The following is a 20741-nucleotide window of genomic DNA, read 5'->3' as shown; positions in this document are numbered from 1 at the left end:
ACGCAACTGTCACTGTTGCTTGCTAACGCGGAAGTTTTACATCTCCGACATGCGACGTCGTGTTGTTTTGACAACGTGCAATATTGTTACAATATTGCACGCTTATTCTCCATTGGGTAGAGTGGTGTAATACATGGAGGATAAGCACTATGATAACAATATTGCATGCTATCAATAAACCAGCTAGAAGGGAACAGAACACATGTTTTTATTCCATGGAAAAAGTGTCCCGTATGTATAATAAATATATATGTTATTTACCAGCTGGGAGGTCCGTATCGTGAAATACTGTGACCGAGGTCTTGAAAGTACTGAGCGAGGCCCTCTGGGCTGAGGTCAGTATTCAAGGCCGAGGTCACAATATTTCACCATACGGCCCGACCTTAAGCTGGTAAATAATATATTTATTTATTTATTTATTTACCAAATTCTAACAGAAAACGAGAGCGCCCGAAAGGGAAAACCGAGCCGAGCCGCCATTTTGAATCCTCATTCACGGCTGTAATGCAAATTGCTTCCTCCTCGGTATACAAGTGCACTTCCATGGCAGGAAAAAAAAACAAAACTACATTTTGCCACCTATGTAGTTCCCTATTTATACAAATAGGAGTCATTCAGGATTCAGCCGTGTTTTTGCTCGGTGTTAACAAGTTACAGGTTTTTAGCTTTCTCCTTAAATGTTTTCTTTTATTTCTTCTTCCTCAGGGTAGTAAAACCCGCTTTCGCTGTGAACACTGTCGTTATCGCTATCCATGCTGTACAATTAATGCTGTTCTCCTGAGAAATGCTGAAAAAAATTTATAAGATTTTTGATAAAAATGTTCATCCAATCAGAGTGCAGGATTTGCTGAAAACTGCACCGCGAAAAAAATAATTCCTGTTATTCATCATTTTCATTACCAGGATCTCTTTTTGTCTCTCAAATGAAGTTAAATGAGACAAAAAAAAGGGGGGGGGGGGGACCTTCGAGCTTGTCATGTTACTGAGAAACTGGAAGGTGCTAACTCCTCAGAACTGAAGACTCAAGTCTTGCGGATATTCCATAATAGTAAACAGTTCAAAATTGCTAGGGAATGTGATGCGGCATAAGCTGTAAAATACCACAAAATACTCTATTTTAAAAAGTTGTTTTTTTTTTAAATCTGTTCATCATATCATATCTCATCTCATCTCATTATCTGTAGCCGCTTTATCCTGTTCTACAGGGTCGCAGGCAAGCTGGAGCCTATCCCAGCTGACTACGGGCGAAAGGCGGGGTACACCCTGGACAAGTCGCCAGGTCATCACAGGGCTGACACATAGACACAGACAACCATTCACACTCACATTCACACCTACGCTCAATTTAGAGTCACCAGTTAACCTAACCTGCATGTCTTTGGACTGTGGGGGAAACCGGAGCACCCGGAGGAAACCCACGCGGACACGGGGAGAACATGCAAACTCCGCACAGAAAGGCCCTCGCCGGCCACGGGGCTCGAACCCGGACCTTCTTGCTGTGAGGCGACAGCGCTAACCACTACACCACCGTGCCGCCTGTTCATCATATATTACTATTATTATATTATTAGCTGCAGTTAAAGAAAAGCTGAAAGTCTACTTCCTGTGTCCTTGCTGCTGAACTTTCTCTCCTCAAGCAGGGGTCCTGATTTCTCATAGCGGCCCTGTCTGTAGGGGCCAGTGTTTACTGAGCTTACAGAGTCTGTACTGTGGCAACGCTCTGTCTTGTCCGTCACTCCTTCAGTACAAATTAAATGTCACAATAAAAATGTATGATATCCTGATCATAAATGTATACATATAAAACAAATAGAGTGCTGCAATTCAATTAGACTTAGTGAATTGTGGGGAAAAAATAAAAGTGATGAGATCAAAAATAGTACTAGCCATGTTTCAGGTCAAATGACAAAATTATTCCTTTGTTTAAATGGAGAGAGGCAGACCTCTCTCTCTCTCTGGGTATGTGTGCGCGTGCATGGCTTCGTGGTTTTGAGGTTTTGGCTACTGATTGTCTGGTTGGAACCGGCTGCACATTTTCACTGATAGACTTTAATAAGTTCTTACAGTGATGTCCTGCTGATAGTTTAACAACGCTGCAAACATGCAACTCTATCAAACGCACTCTGTAAACTAATGAGCGAGGAAAGAGCGAGGCTTGGCGTGTATACGTGTATCTGTTGATGTGTTACTCTGATCATCTCCCAGAAAATTTCTTCCTCTTTATATGTATCTCTGCAGGAAATCTTTCTCTCCTTTCCCTCCGACGTTTCCTTTTAGGTCCTTGTACTGCTGTCTCTTTTATCGCGCTCTCCTTCATGCCTCTCTCCCACCTTCCTTTAATAGGAAGCATATTTGACTTCTGACCCAACTCCCGGTCACACACATGTACTCGCGTGTCTGTCTGCCTCATGAGGGTCTTGGTCAAGGATTCTACACAACGCTAAACACACTCCTACTCACTCTTCGAAGAAGTCTCTGCAGTGCTGTAAACACATGGCAGGGGAGTGTGGGTCTGTGCGTGCATCTTTGTCCAGACGTTTACACAATCTCACTATGTTGTGCTCTGACTTTGTTTACTTGTGGTTGGAGCAGTGGTGCGGTCTTGGACTGTGTTTACAGCTGGATCCTGTTCTCTCTCTGCACCTGCAAATGCCGCTTTCTGCACTGAACGTGGCCATACTACAGAAACTCACCAGTAATGAACAATTACAGCAATTAGCTGTGGACTGAAGTCATTTAAATGCACTTAGGACCACAAACTAAGTTCCCAAAGATCCCGAGAGCCAACATTAACACTGAGTCAGGGACGTGATGTTTGGGAATGAGGGTATAATATGATAAAGGAAATCTGAGGGCCCGTTTACACGAGGACGCTGTCGGGTAAAAACGACTAAATATTTTATCGGAAGTGCCTTTCGTCTACACGGGGACGGCGTTTCCGAGGCTGAAAAACGGAAAAAATTGAAAATGCCTTCCAGAGTGGATAAGTTAAAAACAGCCCCCGTTGCATATCCATCTAAACTACCCAATACGCGAAACTCTGCTCGGATCTGCTCACGTCGGGTACGCGTTTACGTCATACATATGTCATATACTGTACATGCCAGCCGGGAAGTAAGAACGTAAGTAAAAAAGTAAGAGCATGTCTGATTACATCGATCCAACGGACCTTCAAGCTGCTCTGGCAGCTTTAATAAACGTCCAGGAGTCCTTCGAACATCTATACCGAATCTGCACATATACCGTTAATGAACAGAGGCGGGTATAGCATGCTCTTACTTTTTTACTTACTTTCTTACTTAGCATAGGCAGAGTAGTCTTCTTCAGAGTAGTTTTCGCGGCGCAGATGTGCAGATCAGACAAGACGGAAGACGTTGCGCATGAGTGCAGACATAGCGGAGGTCTTTCACAGCACCACCTAGCCGCCTGGCATGCACATCCAATTGAATTCTACACATTTATGCGTCACCGTATAGATGCAGATTTCCTCCTTGAAAACGGTCGTGTAGACGCGGAAAACAGTGAGAACGAAAACGGACTTTTGCGTTTTTGTTTCAGACCGTCCCTGTGTAAAGTGGGCCTGAAATGAATTATGTTACATTATTATGTATTAGGGGCGGCACGGTGGTGTAGTGGTTAGCGCTGTCGCCTCACAGCAAGAAGGTCTGGGTTCGAGCCCCGTGGCCGGCGAGGGCCTTTCTGTGTGGAGTTTGCATGTTCTCCCCGTGTCCGCGTGGGTTTCCTCCGGGTGCTCCGGTTTCCCCCACAGTCCAAAGACATGCAGGTTAGGTTAACTGGTGACTCTAAATTGACCGTAGGTGTGAATGTGAGTGTGAATGGTTGTCTGTGTCTATGTGTCAGCCCTGTGATGACCTGGCGACTTGTCCAGGGTGTACCCCGCCTTTCGCCCGTAGTCAGCTGGGATAGGCTCCAGCTTGCCTGCGACCCTGTAGAACAGGATAAAGCGGCTAGAGATAATGAGATGAGATGAGATATTATGTATAAGGACATCAACTGCACCATTGCTCCAAAAACAGGCAAAACTCTATTTCTACATGATTTTGGGAAACTACTGAAATCTACATTCCCAAAAACTTGGGACGCTGTGTAAACTGTAAATAAAAACAGAAAGCGATCTCATCTCATCTCATTATGTCTAGCCGCTTTATCCTTCTACAGGGTCGCAGGCAAGCTGGAGCCTATCCCAGCTGACTACGGGCGAAAGGCGGGGTACACCCTGGACAAGTCGCCAGGTCATCACAGGGCTGACACATAGACACAGACAACCATTCACACTCACATTCACACCTACGCTCAATTTAGAGTCACTAGTTAACCTAACCTGCATGTCTTTGGACTGTGGGGGAAACCGGAGCACCCGGAGGAAACCCACGCGGACACGGGGAGAACATGCAAACTCCGCACAGAAAGGCCCTCGCCGGCCACGGGGCTCAAACCCAGGACCTTCTTGCTGTGAGGCGACAGCGCTAACCACTACACCACCGTGCCGCCCTACAGAATGCGATAATTTGCAAAATCATTGAAACCCATATTTCACTGAAAATGAAACAAGAGACAGCATATCAAATGATGAAATTGAGAAATCCGATTGTTTTTTTTTTTTAAATATGCGCTCATTTTAAATTTCATGTCAGCAACACGTATCAAAAAAAGTTGGGACAGGGGCACGTTTACCACTGTGCTGCATCACCTCTACTTTTAACACTAAACATTTAGGAACTGAGGAGACCAATTGCTGTAGTTTTGAAAGAGAAATGTTGTCCCATTCTTGCCCGATATACAATTTCAGTTGCTCAACAGTTCAGGGTCTCCTTTGTTATATTTTATGCTTCATAATGTACCAAATGTTTTCAGTGGGAGACAGGTCTGGACTGCAGGCAGGCCAGTTTAGCACCTGGACTCTTTTACTATAGAGCCATGCAGTTTTAATATGTGCAGAAAGTGGTTTGGCATTGTCTTGCTGAAAGAAGGAAGGCCTTCCCTGAAAAAGATTTTGTCTGGATGGCAGCCTATTGTTCTGAAACGTATATATATCATTCAGCATTAAAGTGAGACGGCCTTTCGATTTCATAAAATCGGTGAAATTTAGTTCCTTCTAAAATTTCGTCATTGTGATGTGTATTTCTGTAATATCTCGCAAAATATCAGGTCATTCTGTGGCTGGGAAGTCATTTCATTTGAGGGGATTCTCGAGCAAATAATGTGCATGAAATCGCTTGTGTCGCGTAGGCAAGCAGACAGAGGAAGTCCGTCTGCGCATGCGCAGGTTTACCTTCTTCTTCTTCTTTAGGATTTTACGGCAACTGGCATCCATAGTGTTACATTACTGCCATCTACAGGTTTACCTTGACCGTGCACTGACAGTTACATCATTCTGTCACTAAACGAACAGTTGATCACACCGAGGTGCTCGCTGACCGCCGATATTTATTAGTGTGGTCCTGCATTTCCTTTCCTTCACAACATAACATCTTTTCTTCTCGCTTTCCGTTACTGTAGTCAGTCTTTCACATTTCATTCGCACACTCACGCCCTCCATTTTTCTCTCCTGTTTCAAATTTGTATCCCACAATGCCTTGTGCGAACGGGGAAAGCCCACCACGTGATGCATGACGTAGTATGTTGAATTGGGTCACGGTGAGCAGGAAAAAATACTAGAGAATTTAGGGCCATGTGGCTCTAAATTCATTAATTGTTCTATTTTAAAAAAAACCTAATGAAATTGGAAGTCTGTGATTCGAATTCAGTGGCTTTCGGTCCACTAAACAAAATAACCAGGTGTCGGGGAAAATTCTTTTTATGACCGAGACTTGAAAAATCTGAAAGGCAGGCTGCCTTTTATGATGCCTTCCCAGATGTACAAGCTCCCCATGTCATGTGCACTAATGCACCCTCGTATCATCACAGATGCTGGCTTTTGAACTGTGCACTGATAACAAGCCGGATGGTCCCTCTCCTCTTTAACCTGGAGGACGTGGTGTCCATGATTTCTAAAAATAATTTCTACTTTTGATTCGTCAGACCTCGGGACAATTTTCCACTTCACCTCAGTCCATCATGGTTTTCTGAAGTGTCCCTGAGCCCATACAGTGATTTCCACTACAGACACGTCTGCTTTTAATGCAGTGTCGCCTGAAGGCCTGAAGATCACAGGCATCCAATATCAGTTTTCAGCCTTGTCTCTTGCATACAGAGATTTCTCCAGATTCTCTGAATCTTTTAATATTATGTACCACAGATAATGTGATCCCCCAAATTCTGTGCAGTTTTACATTGAGGAGCGTTATTCTTAAATTGCTGCACTGTTTGTCTTTCACAGAGTGGTGAACCCCTCCCCGTCTTTACTTCTGAGAGACTCCGCCTCTCTGGGATGCTCTTTTTATACCCAATCATGTTACTGACCTGTTGCCAATTAACCCTAGCATTACAAAGCTTTTTCAGTCTTTTGTTGCCCCGTCCTAACTTTTCTGAAATGTGTTGCTGACATCAAATTCTAAATGAGCATATATTTAAAAAAAAAATTCTCAGTTTCAACATTTGATATGTTGTCTTCGTACTATTTTCAATGAAATATAGGGTTTCTCATGATTTTTAAATCTTCACATTCTGTTTTTATTTATATTTTACACAGTGTCCCGTTTTTGGAATTGCGGTTGTAACTATTCCTAAACCCGTATTCCTATATTATTTTGGGGGACACTAATGAAATCTAACTGTTCTTAATTTCCTAATTCCTAAAGCTTATTTCTACATGATGTTGGGAAACTACTGAAATATAACTTTTCCTAATTTCCTAATTACTGAACCTGTATTCCTACGTTATTTTGGTAGATTACTCAACTCTATTTCCTGAATCTGTATGTCCACCTAAGTTCGGAAAACTACAGAAATCTAACTATTCCTTATATCTTTTCCTAAAAATATATTTCTACAACCCCGATTCCAAAAAAGTTGGGACAAAGTACAAATTGTAAATAAAAACGGAATGCAATAATTTACAAATCTCAAAAACTGATATTGTATTCACAATAGAACATAGACAACATATCAAATGTCGAAAGTGAGACATTTTGAAATTTCATGCCAAATATTGGCTCATTTGAAACTTCATGACAGCAACACATCTCAAAAAAGTTGGGACGGGGCAATAAGAGGCTGGAAAAGGCAAGGCAAGTTTATTTATATAGCACATTTCATACACAGTGGCAGTTCAATGTGCTTTACAGAAATAAAAGCAAAACAGTAAACAATAGAGAATAAAATTACATAAAATAAATGGGAAAAAATATAATAAGAATTAAACAATAGTAGAAATAAAATAATAAAATGAAGTTCAAATATGGGGAGAAAAAAAACAGCAGAATAAAATAGAATAAAAATTAAGTAAAATTTGAAACATGCAGAGACTGTAAAAGTAGGAAAAGTTAAAGGTACAAAAAAGGAACAGCTGGAGGACCAAATTGCAACTCATTAGGTCAATTGGCAATAGGTCATTAACATGACTGGGTATAAAAAGAGCATCTTGGAGTGGCAGCGGCTCTCAGAAGTAAAGATGGGAAGAGGATCACCAATCCCCCTAATTCTGCGCCGACAAATAGTGGAGCAATATCAGAAAGGAGTTCGACAGTGTAAAATTGCAAAGAGTTTGAACATATCATCATCTACAGTGCATAATATCATCAAAAGATTCAGAGAATCTGGAAGAATCTCTGCGCGTAAGGGTCAAGGCCGGAAAACCATACTGGGTGCCCGTGATCTTCGGGCCCTTAGACGGCACTGCATCACATACAGGCATGCTTCTGTATTGGAAATCACAAAATGGGCTCAGGAATATTTCCAGAGAACATTGTCTGTGAACACAATTCACCGTGCCATCCGCCGTTGCCAGCTAAAGCTCTATAGTTCAAAGAAGAAGCCGTATCTAAACATGATCCAGAAGCGCAGACGTCTTCTCTGGGCCAAGGCTCATTTAAAATGGACTGTGGCAAAGTGGAAAACTGTTCTGTGGTCAGACGAATCAAAATTTGAAGTTCTTTATGGAAATCAGGGACGCCGTGTCATTCGGACTAAAGAGGAGAAGGACGACCCAAGTTGTTATCAGCGCTCAGTTCAGAAGCCTGCATCTCTGATGGTATGGGGTTGCATTAGTGCGTGTGGCATGGGCAGCTTACACATCTGGAAAGACACCATCAATGCTGAAAGGTATATCCAGGTTCTAGAGCAACATATGCTCCCGTCCAGACGACGTCTCTTTCAGGGAAGACCTTGCATTTTCCAACATGACAATGCCAAACCACATACTGCATCAATTACAGCATCATGGCTGCATAGAAGAAGGGTCCGGGTACTGAACTGGCCAGCCTGCAGTCCAGATCTTTCACCCATAGAAAACATTTGGCGCATCATAAAATGGAAGATATGACAAAAAAGACCTAAGACAGTTGAGCAACTAGAATCCTACATTAGACAAGAATGGGTTAACATTCCTATCCCTAAACTTGAGCAACTTGTCTCCTCAGTCCCCAGACGTTTACAGACTGTTGTAAAGAGAAAAGGGGATGTCTCACAGTGGGAAACATGGCCTTGCCCCAACTTTGAGATGTGGTGTTGTCATGAAATTTAAAATCACCTAATTTTTCTCTTTAAATGATACATTTTCTCAGTTTAAACATTTGATATGTCATCTATGTTCTATTCTGAATAAAATATGGAATTTTGAAACTTCCACATCATTCCATTCCGTTTTTATTTACAATTTGTACTTTGTCCCAACTGTTTTGGAATCGGGGTTGTACCTACATTTGGAAAACTACTGAATTGTAACTTTTCTGATTTTTTTTCCCCCTCAAAATGTACATTTCTGCATTATTTTGAGAAACTACTGAAATGTAACTATTCCTAACCCTGCCACACCGTCATTCATGTTTTTTTCATGATGTAGGTAAAAACACAATGCTGTATTTGACGGTTATAATGCCATGAATGCTTCATACCAATAGTGTACACTTAGACCCTTTCTAAACCGAATACGTCCAGCTGAACATACCGTACATAACATACCATACATGCAGCTAAACAGAAGAACATGGAGCTGAGTCAAAACATTTACATCCCTTATGGCAGTGTTTCTCAACCACTGGGCTGGGCCGCAAATTTTTTTTTTCAAGTTGAAGCCAATTTTTACTCACAGTAAGGTACAACTGCTGGGTTGCATCCGACGTCACGTCCGCCTCATTAAGCTGCGGTTACGCTACAGCCCGTGATGCTTTGCGATGGGTTATCGATGAAAATGAGGCATTTTGGTGGCGATATATACGTGAGCTAAAAGTTCTGGTCATGCAGTAGGTGAACACTTGACTACTGCGCCTTTGCTTGCTTGAGTCTGGTGCAGCTCAAGAGGCCGCGCATTAGGGTGGTCCCAATTTTTTTTTTCTAGGATTTTGTTACGACCACCTTACCTTTTTTTTTACATTGCCTAAAAGAAGTTATTGTGCGAAATTTGGTTAAAGGGGTACCAAATATAATATATACAGTTGCTGATGTGACAAAGTAACGTATTCTTAAGTATTCTATCAAATTTATATACTAGAAAACAACGAAATATCTTGGTAATTGTAAATATAATACTTTATACGCTAAACCGCACAAGAGTCGCCATTTTTAAAAGACCGTGACGTCAGCGCTACCCACTGCACTAGCGGAACTCTCCGGAATAGAGGAGATAAGCGTGTAATCATGGCGTCGGGCACATCAAGTGAAAGCGACAGCTCTGTCGAATCATACGAAGAGATCCCGCAAGACACACTGCAAGCAGGCTATGGCTTAGAAGGGTACCAGTTTGAACCTAGGAGAGGTACTCTAAACTCCAGTGATGAAATAAAAGAAGAAAGCTCGGATGACGGTGAGGATGAGACTGATGCTGACCATGGGCATGGCGAGCATGGGGCAGAGCGTCTGCGTGCAGGTGACACGGCGTGGTGCTCGTGCGGAAAATGTAACGTGGAGTTGCTCACGAGTCCAGCAGAATTTATTTGCTGCAATGAGATAGGCGCCACCCGTGGACTTGCGAAATCATCGCAAGAGGCAGAAACAGGTATTTCACACGTGCTATTCCCAACCTCAATGAGCCAACACAACTGGGCACATACATACGTCATGAGTGTTACGCAGAGAAAATGAACGTGCATTCTGATTGGATAAAATTAATATCATGGCGGGCTGTTCAAACTGTGGAAATAGTTTGCTCGAGCTACTTTCAAAACACTATAACTTTCCAACCTTAGAACAAAAAACTTTTGTAAGTCTTGAATAAGGTTCGTTAATGTGTGTTTTATTGTTATATTTACTCTATGTATTGCCCTCTGTTCCCCTTTAAGATTGAACAATGTTTAGAGGTGCCACAAAGCCATTAAAGTTTTCACTCAAGACACAATATAAAGTAATGTGGCTTATTAACTGTTTCATATTAATACAAACAATACAGTAATATAACTTCCTGTGTTCAAAGTAACAATAGCTATTACTTGTCTGTGGTTTTCTAAACCTTTCGGTATTCTGGTATCTTGTGGAGATAAAAGGACACACTAAGGACTTCCCTAGCAGAAGAAAGCTTTCTCCCAGACAGTTCTTTGGAAGTGGGACCAATTAACCAAATATAATTGTCCTTTCTGGTGTTGTGCTTTGCACCACCGGTACTACTTGTATTACTGTTGCTAGCCATCTGAAAAACATAGAAAGAAAAACATTCACAACTTCATCAGCACATTACGATCAGTGCTCATTGTTTAAGAACCCCTTTTGCCGCTTTTCCACTACAAACGCGGCTGAGTCGGGCTGAGCCGTGCCGTGCTGAGTCGAGCTGAGCGGGGCTGTTGGAGTTGCATTTCGACTACAACCGCGCTGAACCGTGCTGGCTGGAAGTGGGTGGACACATTGGGTGGAGTTAGCGAAAGTGGGTGGACGTCACGTGATGTCGTTAAGCAGCGCAAACAGTGACATCAGTGATCTTTTAAGCGGTAGTCTCACAACCCGAATAGTAAACAATAAACATGGAGGACATGGAGTCGTTAGTGTTGCTGGTCTTGGTGCTGTGGCTTGTTGTCACCGACAACGCCAACAGATACTGGCAAGAGCGTATAGATGAGGCGAGGCGCATAAGGCTTCAGAAATTCTCGTAATTCGTAATTCTTCTCCTTCCGGGTTTGCGGTGTTTACAGATCCCAGCGCGCTCGCGGGGCGTGTGTGGGCATGTGAGGACACTCCTCCTCACCAATCAGTGCACAGGGGAGTGTCTGCTCACGCCCCCAGCCTCACTCGGCTCGCTTTGGCTCGCTTCAGCCCCACTCCAAAACGGTGCGAGTTTTAGGGGCTAAGCAGGGCTGAAACGAGCTGAGTCGTGCTGGTTTTTGGTAGTCGAAACGCGAGCCGTGTCGGGCTGAAGTGAGCTGAAGCGAGCTGAAGTGAGCTGAAAAAGGGTAGTGGAAAAGGGCCATTAGTGCATGAAAGTTAGCCTTCTATCAGTCTATAAACTCTTCCTGCCTCTTCTTTTTCATAGAAGTGGCATATTCCCTCTAGAACTGTGACTTTTTGGGGGTTTGAGATCTTCTCTGCAACAGTCTACGCACCAACTAATGTTAATGGCTTAACCCAATTTGCAACCTTGTGTGGCACCTCTAAATATTAAGCAATTTTTCTGAAATTTTGCTTGTTGCCTTCTTTTAGCCTATGTAAAAAAAAAATGGTAGGGTGGTCGGAATGTTTTGGTAAAAAATAATTTTTCCCATACATTTCGGGACCACCCTACCGCGCATGCTCACGGAACATGTTGTGCGTGCTCTTGGGACCTAGTCATTATGGGATACGTCTGACGCTGATTTGAGCGCAATCAGCATGCACAGGTACGGACGCTGTTTTCACAGAGGCTTTGTGAAGTATCATCATCATCATCATCACGGTCACGTTTGTTTCTAGCCATGTTTAGAACACTGTTTAAATACTCTGCTTTATGATCCTGCTTTTGGTTTCACTTTCATTTGTGTTGCTTTTGTAAATATCACGCCTGCTAATAAACACTCTTCCTGCACTTGGATCCGTCAACCGCCGCCTATCCTGTAGCGTCCTGATCCCCAGATCTTTAACCCAGCCACATATAAAAAGAGCTGTACTCCTCCATGCTCTTCCAGGTTTTCATCTGTTTGTCCGTGTAGAACGATGTCTGCAGCACCAGGTAGTCTGAGATGTCGGGGAACTCAACAGATGGATCATTTTCCAACTCATAGGAAAAATCCTTCTTTGTTAACGTGTAAGGATCTAATCTCACTGAGTGGTTTCTATATCCACTTCTTTTGAGTGAACTTCTTGGTTTTAATAACTTGCTTGCTTGCTGTACACAAACATGGCAATAAGTTCTTGTGTTAATGGACCAGACTCCACTTTTGGATCATTAATCCCTTTTGACTGAGAACGCCCTGCATGCGTGGTTTGGCTTCTGACACATCCATACAGTTTTAAATACAATACCTACAATTAAAAATAGTTTATTTTTATTGTGTTTATTTAATTCCTGGGTTCCCATCTGTAACATGTTGCATCCCATTAATACATTTTACAACAGGTTATTAGATTCTAATAGAATAGATGAGTAAAAATAATTGGGATCTTTTTTAATGGGCCACGACTCAGTACAGGTAGTCGTCGACTTACGACTGCGTTTGGTTACGACTGACCAGTCGTAAACCGATCTGGTCGTAAGTCAGCCTATGTTAAATGAACGTAAGTATATTGTGATGTGTAATGATATTGTAATCATCTTAAAGTCTTATTTTATCAACATTTTCTTATTTCATTACCTTGGCTCATTATTTGGTTTAAGTCAAACACTGCATACTACACTGCGTACAGTACAATTCGTTTAATATGTGCAAAACAAAAAATACGAAATACAGGTGTGAAAAATAGAAAACGTTAGTTTGAAACATACCAAAATACAAATGTAAAACATAGCAAAATACAAAACTTAGTGACCGCTGGCATCACTGGCGCTTGGCTGTGGGTCGTCTACGTCATCATCAGCTGTTGCAGCGCTCGGGCTGGCGGGAGCATTTGCTCGTTTCATAAACCAGGAGCTGGGGCGGAAACTGTATGACGGAGTGCGCGAGGGAGCGCGAGAGAGACTGTGCGTGTGCCTGGAGCTGGGGCGGAAACTGTTGTACGCTCAGCTAGGAAACACTTGCCAGTCATAACCAGACGGTCGTAAAGTCGATCGGTTGTAAGTCGCAGAGGTCGTAAGTCGACGACTACCTGTACAAGTATGAATAGGTGGGCCTTAAGGCAGAAAAGGTTGAGAACCCCTGTTATATATGACATTTAGTTCAACAGGTGTGTGGTTGTAGATGTAGCCATGGGGAAACATTCTTTAAAAACCAACAGAAACAGATGGATGACGCACCAGTTACAGATCGTAATGAAGCAGTGTGATTGGCTGACTGACCTGAAGGAGGAGTCTCTCAAAGGCAAGGCAGGCGTCCCACTGGGCGAGGGCGGGGTGGCGCAGTGTCTGAGCGGTACCTAGCGCTAGCTGCAACAGTCCACAGTGACTCTCTAATGCCGGCCAGCTGTCCTTAAACAACTGCACATACGAGGAGAGCTGCTCACCTGTCACACGGCCTGAGAGAGAGAGAGAGAGAGAGAGAGAGAGAGAGAGAGAGAGAGAGAGAGAGATTCCATCTTATCTGATTTTAAAGAGAAGCAACAGCATGTTTTAATCAAAACAGTCTCAACTTGGAAGCTTTGGAATGCACTTAATAGGGACGAAACCTTTTAAATCGTGTTTTACTGCATCTTTTTCCACTTCAGTAATGTGTTAAAAATTTTCCCCCAACTATCTACGAGCATCACATTTTTCACTATAAAAAGAAGAGTGGAAACATTAGAGAGAACAAGATCGAGTCTCCATCCCAGTCTCGTCAAAGCACTGTGGCAGCATCAAACCTTCTGTCTAGAAACATATGGAATCAATTTTGTGCCAAAATGTTCATACAATACTTTTGAAATATCAAACAAAAACGATAAATCAAAATAAAAAAAAAAGTCAATTTTTTAAAGACTGGCAAACAAATTATTCATGTAATCGTGCAAAATTTCAGTCTATTACTGTTCAGAAACCTTTTATTTTTGTTCCGCGTCTTTCTCAGTTTTGTTTGGCGTAATTTATTTTGGTTGCGATTCCAGCTTTCTCGTTTGCGCTCCCTGACTTTTTGCTTGCAGTTTTGGCACAAACTTCCCGTGTGGGCGGGCTGTCCAGGAATGCATTCCCATTGGCTAACTTGTGTTTGACTGACAGTTACGCTCAGCCATTCCCTACTCGGATTCTGGCGGACTGTTTGACGAGTGACCGATCCATTGACGGTAAACAAGGATCGAGTGGACTTCAGTGGTGACTATGATATTGAATTAATTCAACAAAGTGTAAGTGCGGGACAAATGTGCTGTATGTGTTGCAGTAGTGCACAGGCGTGTTTAACGTTAGCAAGACAGCTATTATATTGGGTAGTGGAGCTGAGTCTAACATTTGACTTGCCACGAAACACCTGCATAATGTGCACTACTGCAACACATACAGCACATTTGTCCCGCACTTACACTTTGTTGAATTAATTCAATATCATAGTCGCCACTGAAGTCCACTCGATCCTTGTTTACCGTCAATGGATCGCTCACTCGTCAAACAGTCCGCCAGAATCCGAGTAGGGAATGGCTGAGCGTAGCTGTCAGTCAAACACAAGTTAGCCAATGGGAATGCATTCCTGGACAGCCCGCCCACACGGGAAGTTTGTGCCAAAACTGCAAGCAAAAAGTCAGGGAGCGCAAACGAGAAAGCTGGAATCGCAACCAAAATAAATTGCGTCAAACAAAACTGAGAAAGACGCGGAACAAAAATAAAAGGTTTCTGAAGAGTAAGAGACTGAAATTTTGCACAATTACACAAATAATTTGTTTGCCAGTCTAAAAAAAAAAAAAAGACTTTAAAAAAAAAATTTTTTTTTTGAATTTTGATTTATCGTTTTTGTTTGATATTTCAGAAGTATTGTATGAACATTTTGGCACAAAATTGATTCCATAGAAACTAAAACTGTACATAAGAAGGAATTGGCAAAGCTGCCAGGAGAGAGATACTGTATACGTATCTATATGTAACGCGTTCAAATAGCCATGATACGGTTCAACTTCAACAACTCCCTGCTGGCTGGCCTTCGAGTCTGGACTATCAAACCACAACCAAATGACGCGTCTGCTCTTTGGTCAATCAAAATGCAGAGCAACCAAAAACACTTCACCCAATTACATGAAGTCATTTAGTTGACCAACAACTAAATTCAAGTGGAAAGCAAACAGAAATGTTTTCGTGGGGAAAAAAAAGTGAAAGAAAGAACTTGCAATAACCTGGTTGCAAAAGTTTGCGCACCCTTTTATCATGAGGCTTGTGCCTGTGCTCAAAATTAACCATCGCTTTCAAACTCATGTTCACAAAGGTAATTATTGTGGCTTGAGTTGACTATGGAAGCCACAGTCCGCAAAAAGCAGGTACTGGATCTCGGAGTTGAAAGATATCAAATCAAGCGAGAGGTACAAATGAATTTCTAAAACATTACATGTACTATGGAACACTGAAGGTCATCTTCAACAAGTAGAGAGAGCGGGACACCAGAGCAACGTTCCCAAGAACAGGATGTGCCTCCAAAATTGACAAAATGACAAGAAGAATACGGTCAACTGATCTACAGCAACATTAAAGGAGCTGCAGGAATATCTGACCAGAACAACGCAACCTTTTTCCGTTTCTGGTTGAAGAAGAAGAATTTAAACCCATCTGAAGCAGTGAAAACACACACACATACGCAGAGCAGTGGGCTGCTACACTACAGCGCCTGGGGAGCAGTTGGGGGTTAGGTGCCTTGCTCAACGGCACTTCAGCCAAAGGCCACCCAATGTTAACCTAACCACGTCTTTGGACTGTGGGGGAAACCGGAGCACCCGGAGGAATCCCACGCAGACACAGGGAGAACATGCAAACTCCACACCTCCATCGGCTGCTGGGCTCGAACCCAGAACCTTCTTGCTGTGAGGCGACAGGGCTAACCACTACACCACTGTGCCGAGTACGCAGTGTGCATTTTGGCTGCCTCTCCTCACCAGAGCTTTGTATTTTTGTGCTTGTATGGTTTGATGTTTGTCCGCCGGTCGTGGTGTTGGTTTCCTCAGGCCTTGGTCCGCCATGGGTGATGCCTGTGCTGCTTGCTATGGACTGCAGTGAGCTCGTTGCTCTCTTTAACATCAGGGTTATCCAGCGCTCTGTGCGGCAGTACTTCTGTGCTCGCAATGTGGATCCATGGCACGGTGTTCTGAGCAATGTTGCCCAGTGGCTACGCAGGCGGTGTGGGACATACCTTCGTGTGCCTTTTGGTGGGATTGTGGGCAGCTATGCTACTGGAATTACATCCTGACCCTATTTTGGTGGATTTCTTTTTCCTGTTTGTTAATTGTAAAGCGACCTTGGGTGTGAGAAATGTGCTACACAAGTTAAACTCATCTCATCTCATTATCTCTAGCCGCTTTATCCTGTTCTACAGGGTCGCAGGCAAGCTGGAGCCTATCCCAGCTGACTACGGGCGAAAGGCAGGGTACACCCTGGACAAGTCACCAGGTCATCACAGGGCTGACACATAGACACAGACAACCATTCACACTCACATTCACACCTACGGTCAATTTAGAGTCACCAGTTAACCTAACCTGCATGTCTTTGGACTGTGGGGGAAACCGGAGCACCCGGAGGAAACCCACGCGGACACGGGGAGAACATGCAAACTCCACACAGAAAGGCCCTCGCCAGCCATGGGGCTCAAACTCGGACCTTCTTGCTGTGAGGCGACAGCGCTAACCACTACACCACTGTGTCGCCCCAAGTTAAACTTATTATTATTATTTTTTTTAGTATTACTGCTCGCTCCATGCATGTGCAACAATTTCTCATATTGTATACTCTTGAACTGTGGGGTTGAGTGGCTATTCAGAAGCCCTTAAAAAAATTTAAAAAAAATCCAATCCTGATTCAGTTTTGCCAAACCATGTGGTCGAATTTTTTTTGGACAGAATTCTGAAAGATATATTTGGTGCAAAAGCAAGAGAGCTCTTCACCCATGGTGGTGACGGTCAACGATTATCCTACAGGGTCTGTATACTCTGGCTCAAATAAATAGGGACGGCCATCGCATTCAAATGCCTCATCTATATTGTTGAAATCAGCTAAATATTTGGGCATTACTTTGGAAATGGACTTCTTTCGTAAACATCAGAAAACAGCCGCTGTGTGATGATCGACTACAGGCACTGAATGTGGTGCTGCGTGAGAGACAGGAAGAATGAGCTTAAGGGTTATGACTGTGAAAGTGTTTTCAAAATTTCTACTTTCCTGATGTTGCATTTGGTGAACTTTTACTCATATATTACTTTTTTGAAGTTATTTTTATTGGGTCATGCAAAAACCTCCCGCACCCAACATTACCTCACTTTTGATAAATACATGTATATTAAATCAATAAATCATTGAAATAAATTCATTGCAAGATGTGTAAAGTACTTTTGTATAACAATAAATTGCTTAACAATTGTTGTTATTGTTATATAAAAGTACTTTACACATCTTTCAATGAATTTATTTTATAATCATGATTTATTTATTTAATATACAGTGGGGCAAAAAAGTATTTAGTCAGCCACCAATTGTGCAAGTTCTCCCACTTAAAAAGATGAGAGAGGCCTGTAATTTTCATCATAGGTACACTTCAACTATGAGAGACATGTGGGGGAAAGAATCCAGGAAATCACATTGTAGGATTTTTAATGAATTAATTGGTAAATTCCTCGGTAAAATAAGTATTTGGTCACCTACAAACAAGCAAGATTTCTGGCTCTCACAGACCTGTAACTTCTTCTTTAAGAGGCTCCTCTGTCCTCCACTCGTTACCTGTATTAATGGCACCTGTTTGAACTTATCAGTATAAAAGACACCTGTCCACAACCTCAAACAGTCACACTCCAAACTCCACTATGGCCAAGACCAAAGAGCTGTCAAAGGACACCAGAAACAAAATTGTAGACCTGCACCAGGCTGGGAAGACTGAATCTGCAATAGGTAAGCAGCTTGGTGTGAAGAAATCAACTGTGGGAGCAATTATTAGAAAATGGAAGACATACAAGACCACTGATAATCTCCCTCGATCTGGGGCTCCACACAAGATCTCACCCCGTGGGGTCAAAATGATCACAAGAACGGTGAGCAAAAATCCCAGAACCACACGGGGGGACCTAGTGAATGACCTGCAGAGAGCTGGGACCAAAGTAACAAAGGCTACCATCAGTAACACACTACGCCGCCAGGGACTCAAATCCTGCAGTGCCAGACGTGTCCCCCTGCTTAAGCCAGTACATGTCCAGGCCCATCTGAAGAGAGCATTTGGATGATCCAAAAGAGGATTAGGAGAATGTCATATGGTCAGATGAAACCAAAATAGAACTTTTTGGTAAAAACTCAACTTGTCGTGTTTGGAGGAGAAAGAATGCTGAGTTGCATCCAAAGAACACCATACTTACTGTGAAGCGTGTCTTTGGACTGTGGGGGAAACCGGAGCACCCGGAGGAAACCCACGCGGACACGGGGAGAACATGCAAACTCCACACAGAAAGGCCTCAAACATCATGCTTTGGGGCTGTTTTTCTGCAAAGGGACCAGGACGACTGATCCGTGTAAAGGAAAGAATGAATGGGGCCATGTATCGTGAGATTTTGAGTGAAAACCTCCTTCCATCAGCAAGGGCATTGAAGATGAAACGTGGCTGGGTCTTTCAGCATGACAATGATCCCAAACACACCGCCCGGGCAACGAAGGAGTGGCTTCCTAAGAAGCATTTCAAGGTCCTGGAGTGGCCTAGCCAGTCTCCAGATCTCAACCCCATAGAAAATCTTTGGAGGGAGTTGAAAGTCCATGTTGCCCAGCGACAGCCCCAAAACATCACTGCTCTAGAGGAGATCTGCATGGAGGAATGGGCCAAAATACCAGCAACAGTGTGTGAAAACCTTGTGAAGACTTACAGAAAACGTTTGACCTCTGTCATTGCCAACAAAGGGTATATAACAAAGTATTGAGATGAACTTTTGTTATTGACCAAATACTTATTTTCCACCATAATTTGCAAATAAATTCTTTAAAAATCAGACGATGTGATTTTCTGGATTTTTTTTCTCATTCTGTCTCTCATAGTTGAAGTGTACCTATGATGAAAATTGCAGGCCTCTCTCATCTTTTTAAGTGGGAGAACTTGCACAATTGGTGACTGACTAAATACTTTTTTGCCCCACTGTACATGTATTTATCAAAAGTGAGGTGATGTTGGGTGCGGGAGGTTTTTGCATGACCCAACAAAAATAACTTCAAAAAAGTAATATATGAGTAAAAGTTCACCAAATGCAACATCAGGAAAGTAGAAATTTTTAAAACACTTTCACAGTCATAACCCTAATGAGCGTAGAACGAGTCATTTTCTACTGTTTCTTTACTGAGGTAAATAGACCCAGGTGTACCTCTGTAGGGATCGGTTCCATGTTGTCAGACGCTTACAATAACATCATGAGCCTGTCAGCGGCCAAAACAAGTGTTTTACTTTGACGCGGATGTTTACCCCACAGGATTACACTGTATAGACGTTTTGTGGTCGCCGGTCATAGTGTTTTAACTCAATACTGGACTGATTTCATAAGTTTTTGTCCTTAGTAAATATTTGGACCCAGAAAGATAGGAAAATAAGGCCCAGGTAAAAAACAAATCCCAGAATTTCCCTTTAAGTCCATAGGTACATCTGAATATTGACGCAATTTCAATATTAACTCCTCACTACAAGTAGCAATGACGGGCCATTTTTTAAAGTAGTTGTCGTAGTGTTGTGTAATGTATCAAATTAAACAGCATGAAGATCTGAATTGAAAATTTGCTTAAATTTTGTAAATATGTCTAAAAAAAAAAAAAAGTTATGAACATTTGAAAATCCAGTGTTTTATAAAATTTTCATTTCAGTCCGTTGCCCCGGTCACAAACCAACAATCATTGTCCACTGGTTTAATTTTCCATTCATGAGAGCAAACCTCAATCAGAAATGAATAGTCCAAAAAGCCAAAAATAAAGAGATTTAGATTTTCTGCGTATCAGAGTAAGAATGACAGATAAAGGCTTCTTCTTGTATCTCACAGTTATGCACCTGTTCTGGCTTAAAAGTAATACATCAATGAAATTGGTCCATCCTTTGTGTTTAAACATATAAAAGCCAGAATATAGCTGGTATGTTCACTTTAAATTGTGGACACCAAGCATGACTAATGATGGTGGTGCTCGAATGCGCTGTGTATAAGAGGATCAAACTTTGGTTAATTCTCTTCAGAACTATATTACTGATATTTATACACCTTCTCATTTTTTCTTCATGAAAAAAATATTAGGAAAATCATTGATTTTTTTTTTTTAGGAAGGATACAAAATTTTCCTCAGTGATCTGATCTTTCACGGGCACCCGACAGCGAAGTATTCAGCTGATTTTATTGGAAAAATCAAGTCAACATGAGAGATTTGACCACAAGGTGGGAATCATGAGTTTCAAGCTGATTGAACCAAC

General features: G+C 42.3%; 1 protein-coding gene across 1 annotated transcript in view; it reads right to left on the bottom strand.

The window, feature by feature from the left end:
- Positions 1-20741, bottom strand: part of scfd2 (sec1 family domain containing 2) — a 417589-nt gene that overhangs the window by 309143 nt on the left and 87705 nt on the right. The window contains exon 4 of the mRNA XM_060917394.1: positions 13511-13686. Within this exon, the coding sequence (XP_060773377.1) occupies positions 13511-13686 (176 nt within the window). The remainder of the gene's footprint in view (positions 1-13510; positions 13687-20741) is intronic.

Source organism: Neoarius graeffei, chromosome 3 (genome assembly GCF_027579695.1).
Source record: "Neoarius graeffei isolate fNeoGra1 chromosome 3, fNeoGra1.pri, whole genome shotgun sequence".
NCBI lineage: Eukaryota > Metazoa > Chordata > Actinopteri > Siluriformes > Ariidae > Neoarius > Neoarius graeffei.
Note: the sequence above shows the minus strand (reverse complement) of the source record. Positions and strands in the feature narration are given on the sequence as shown.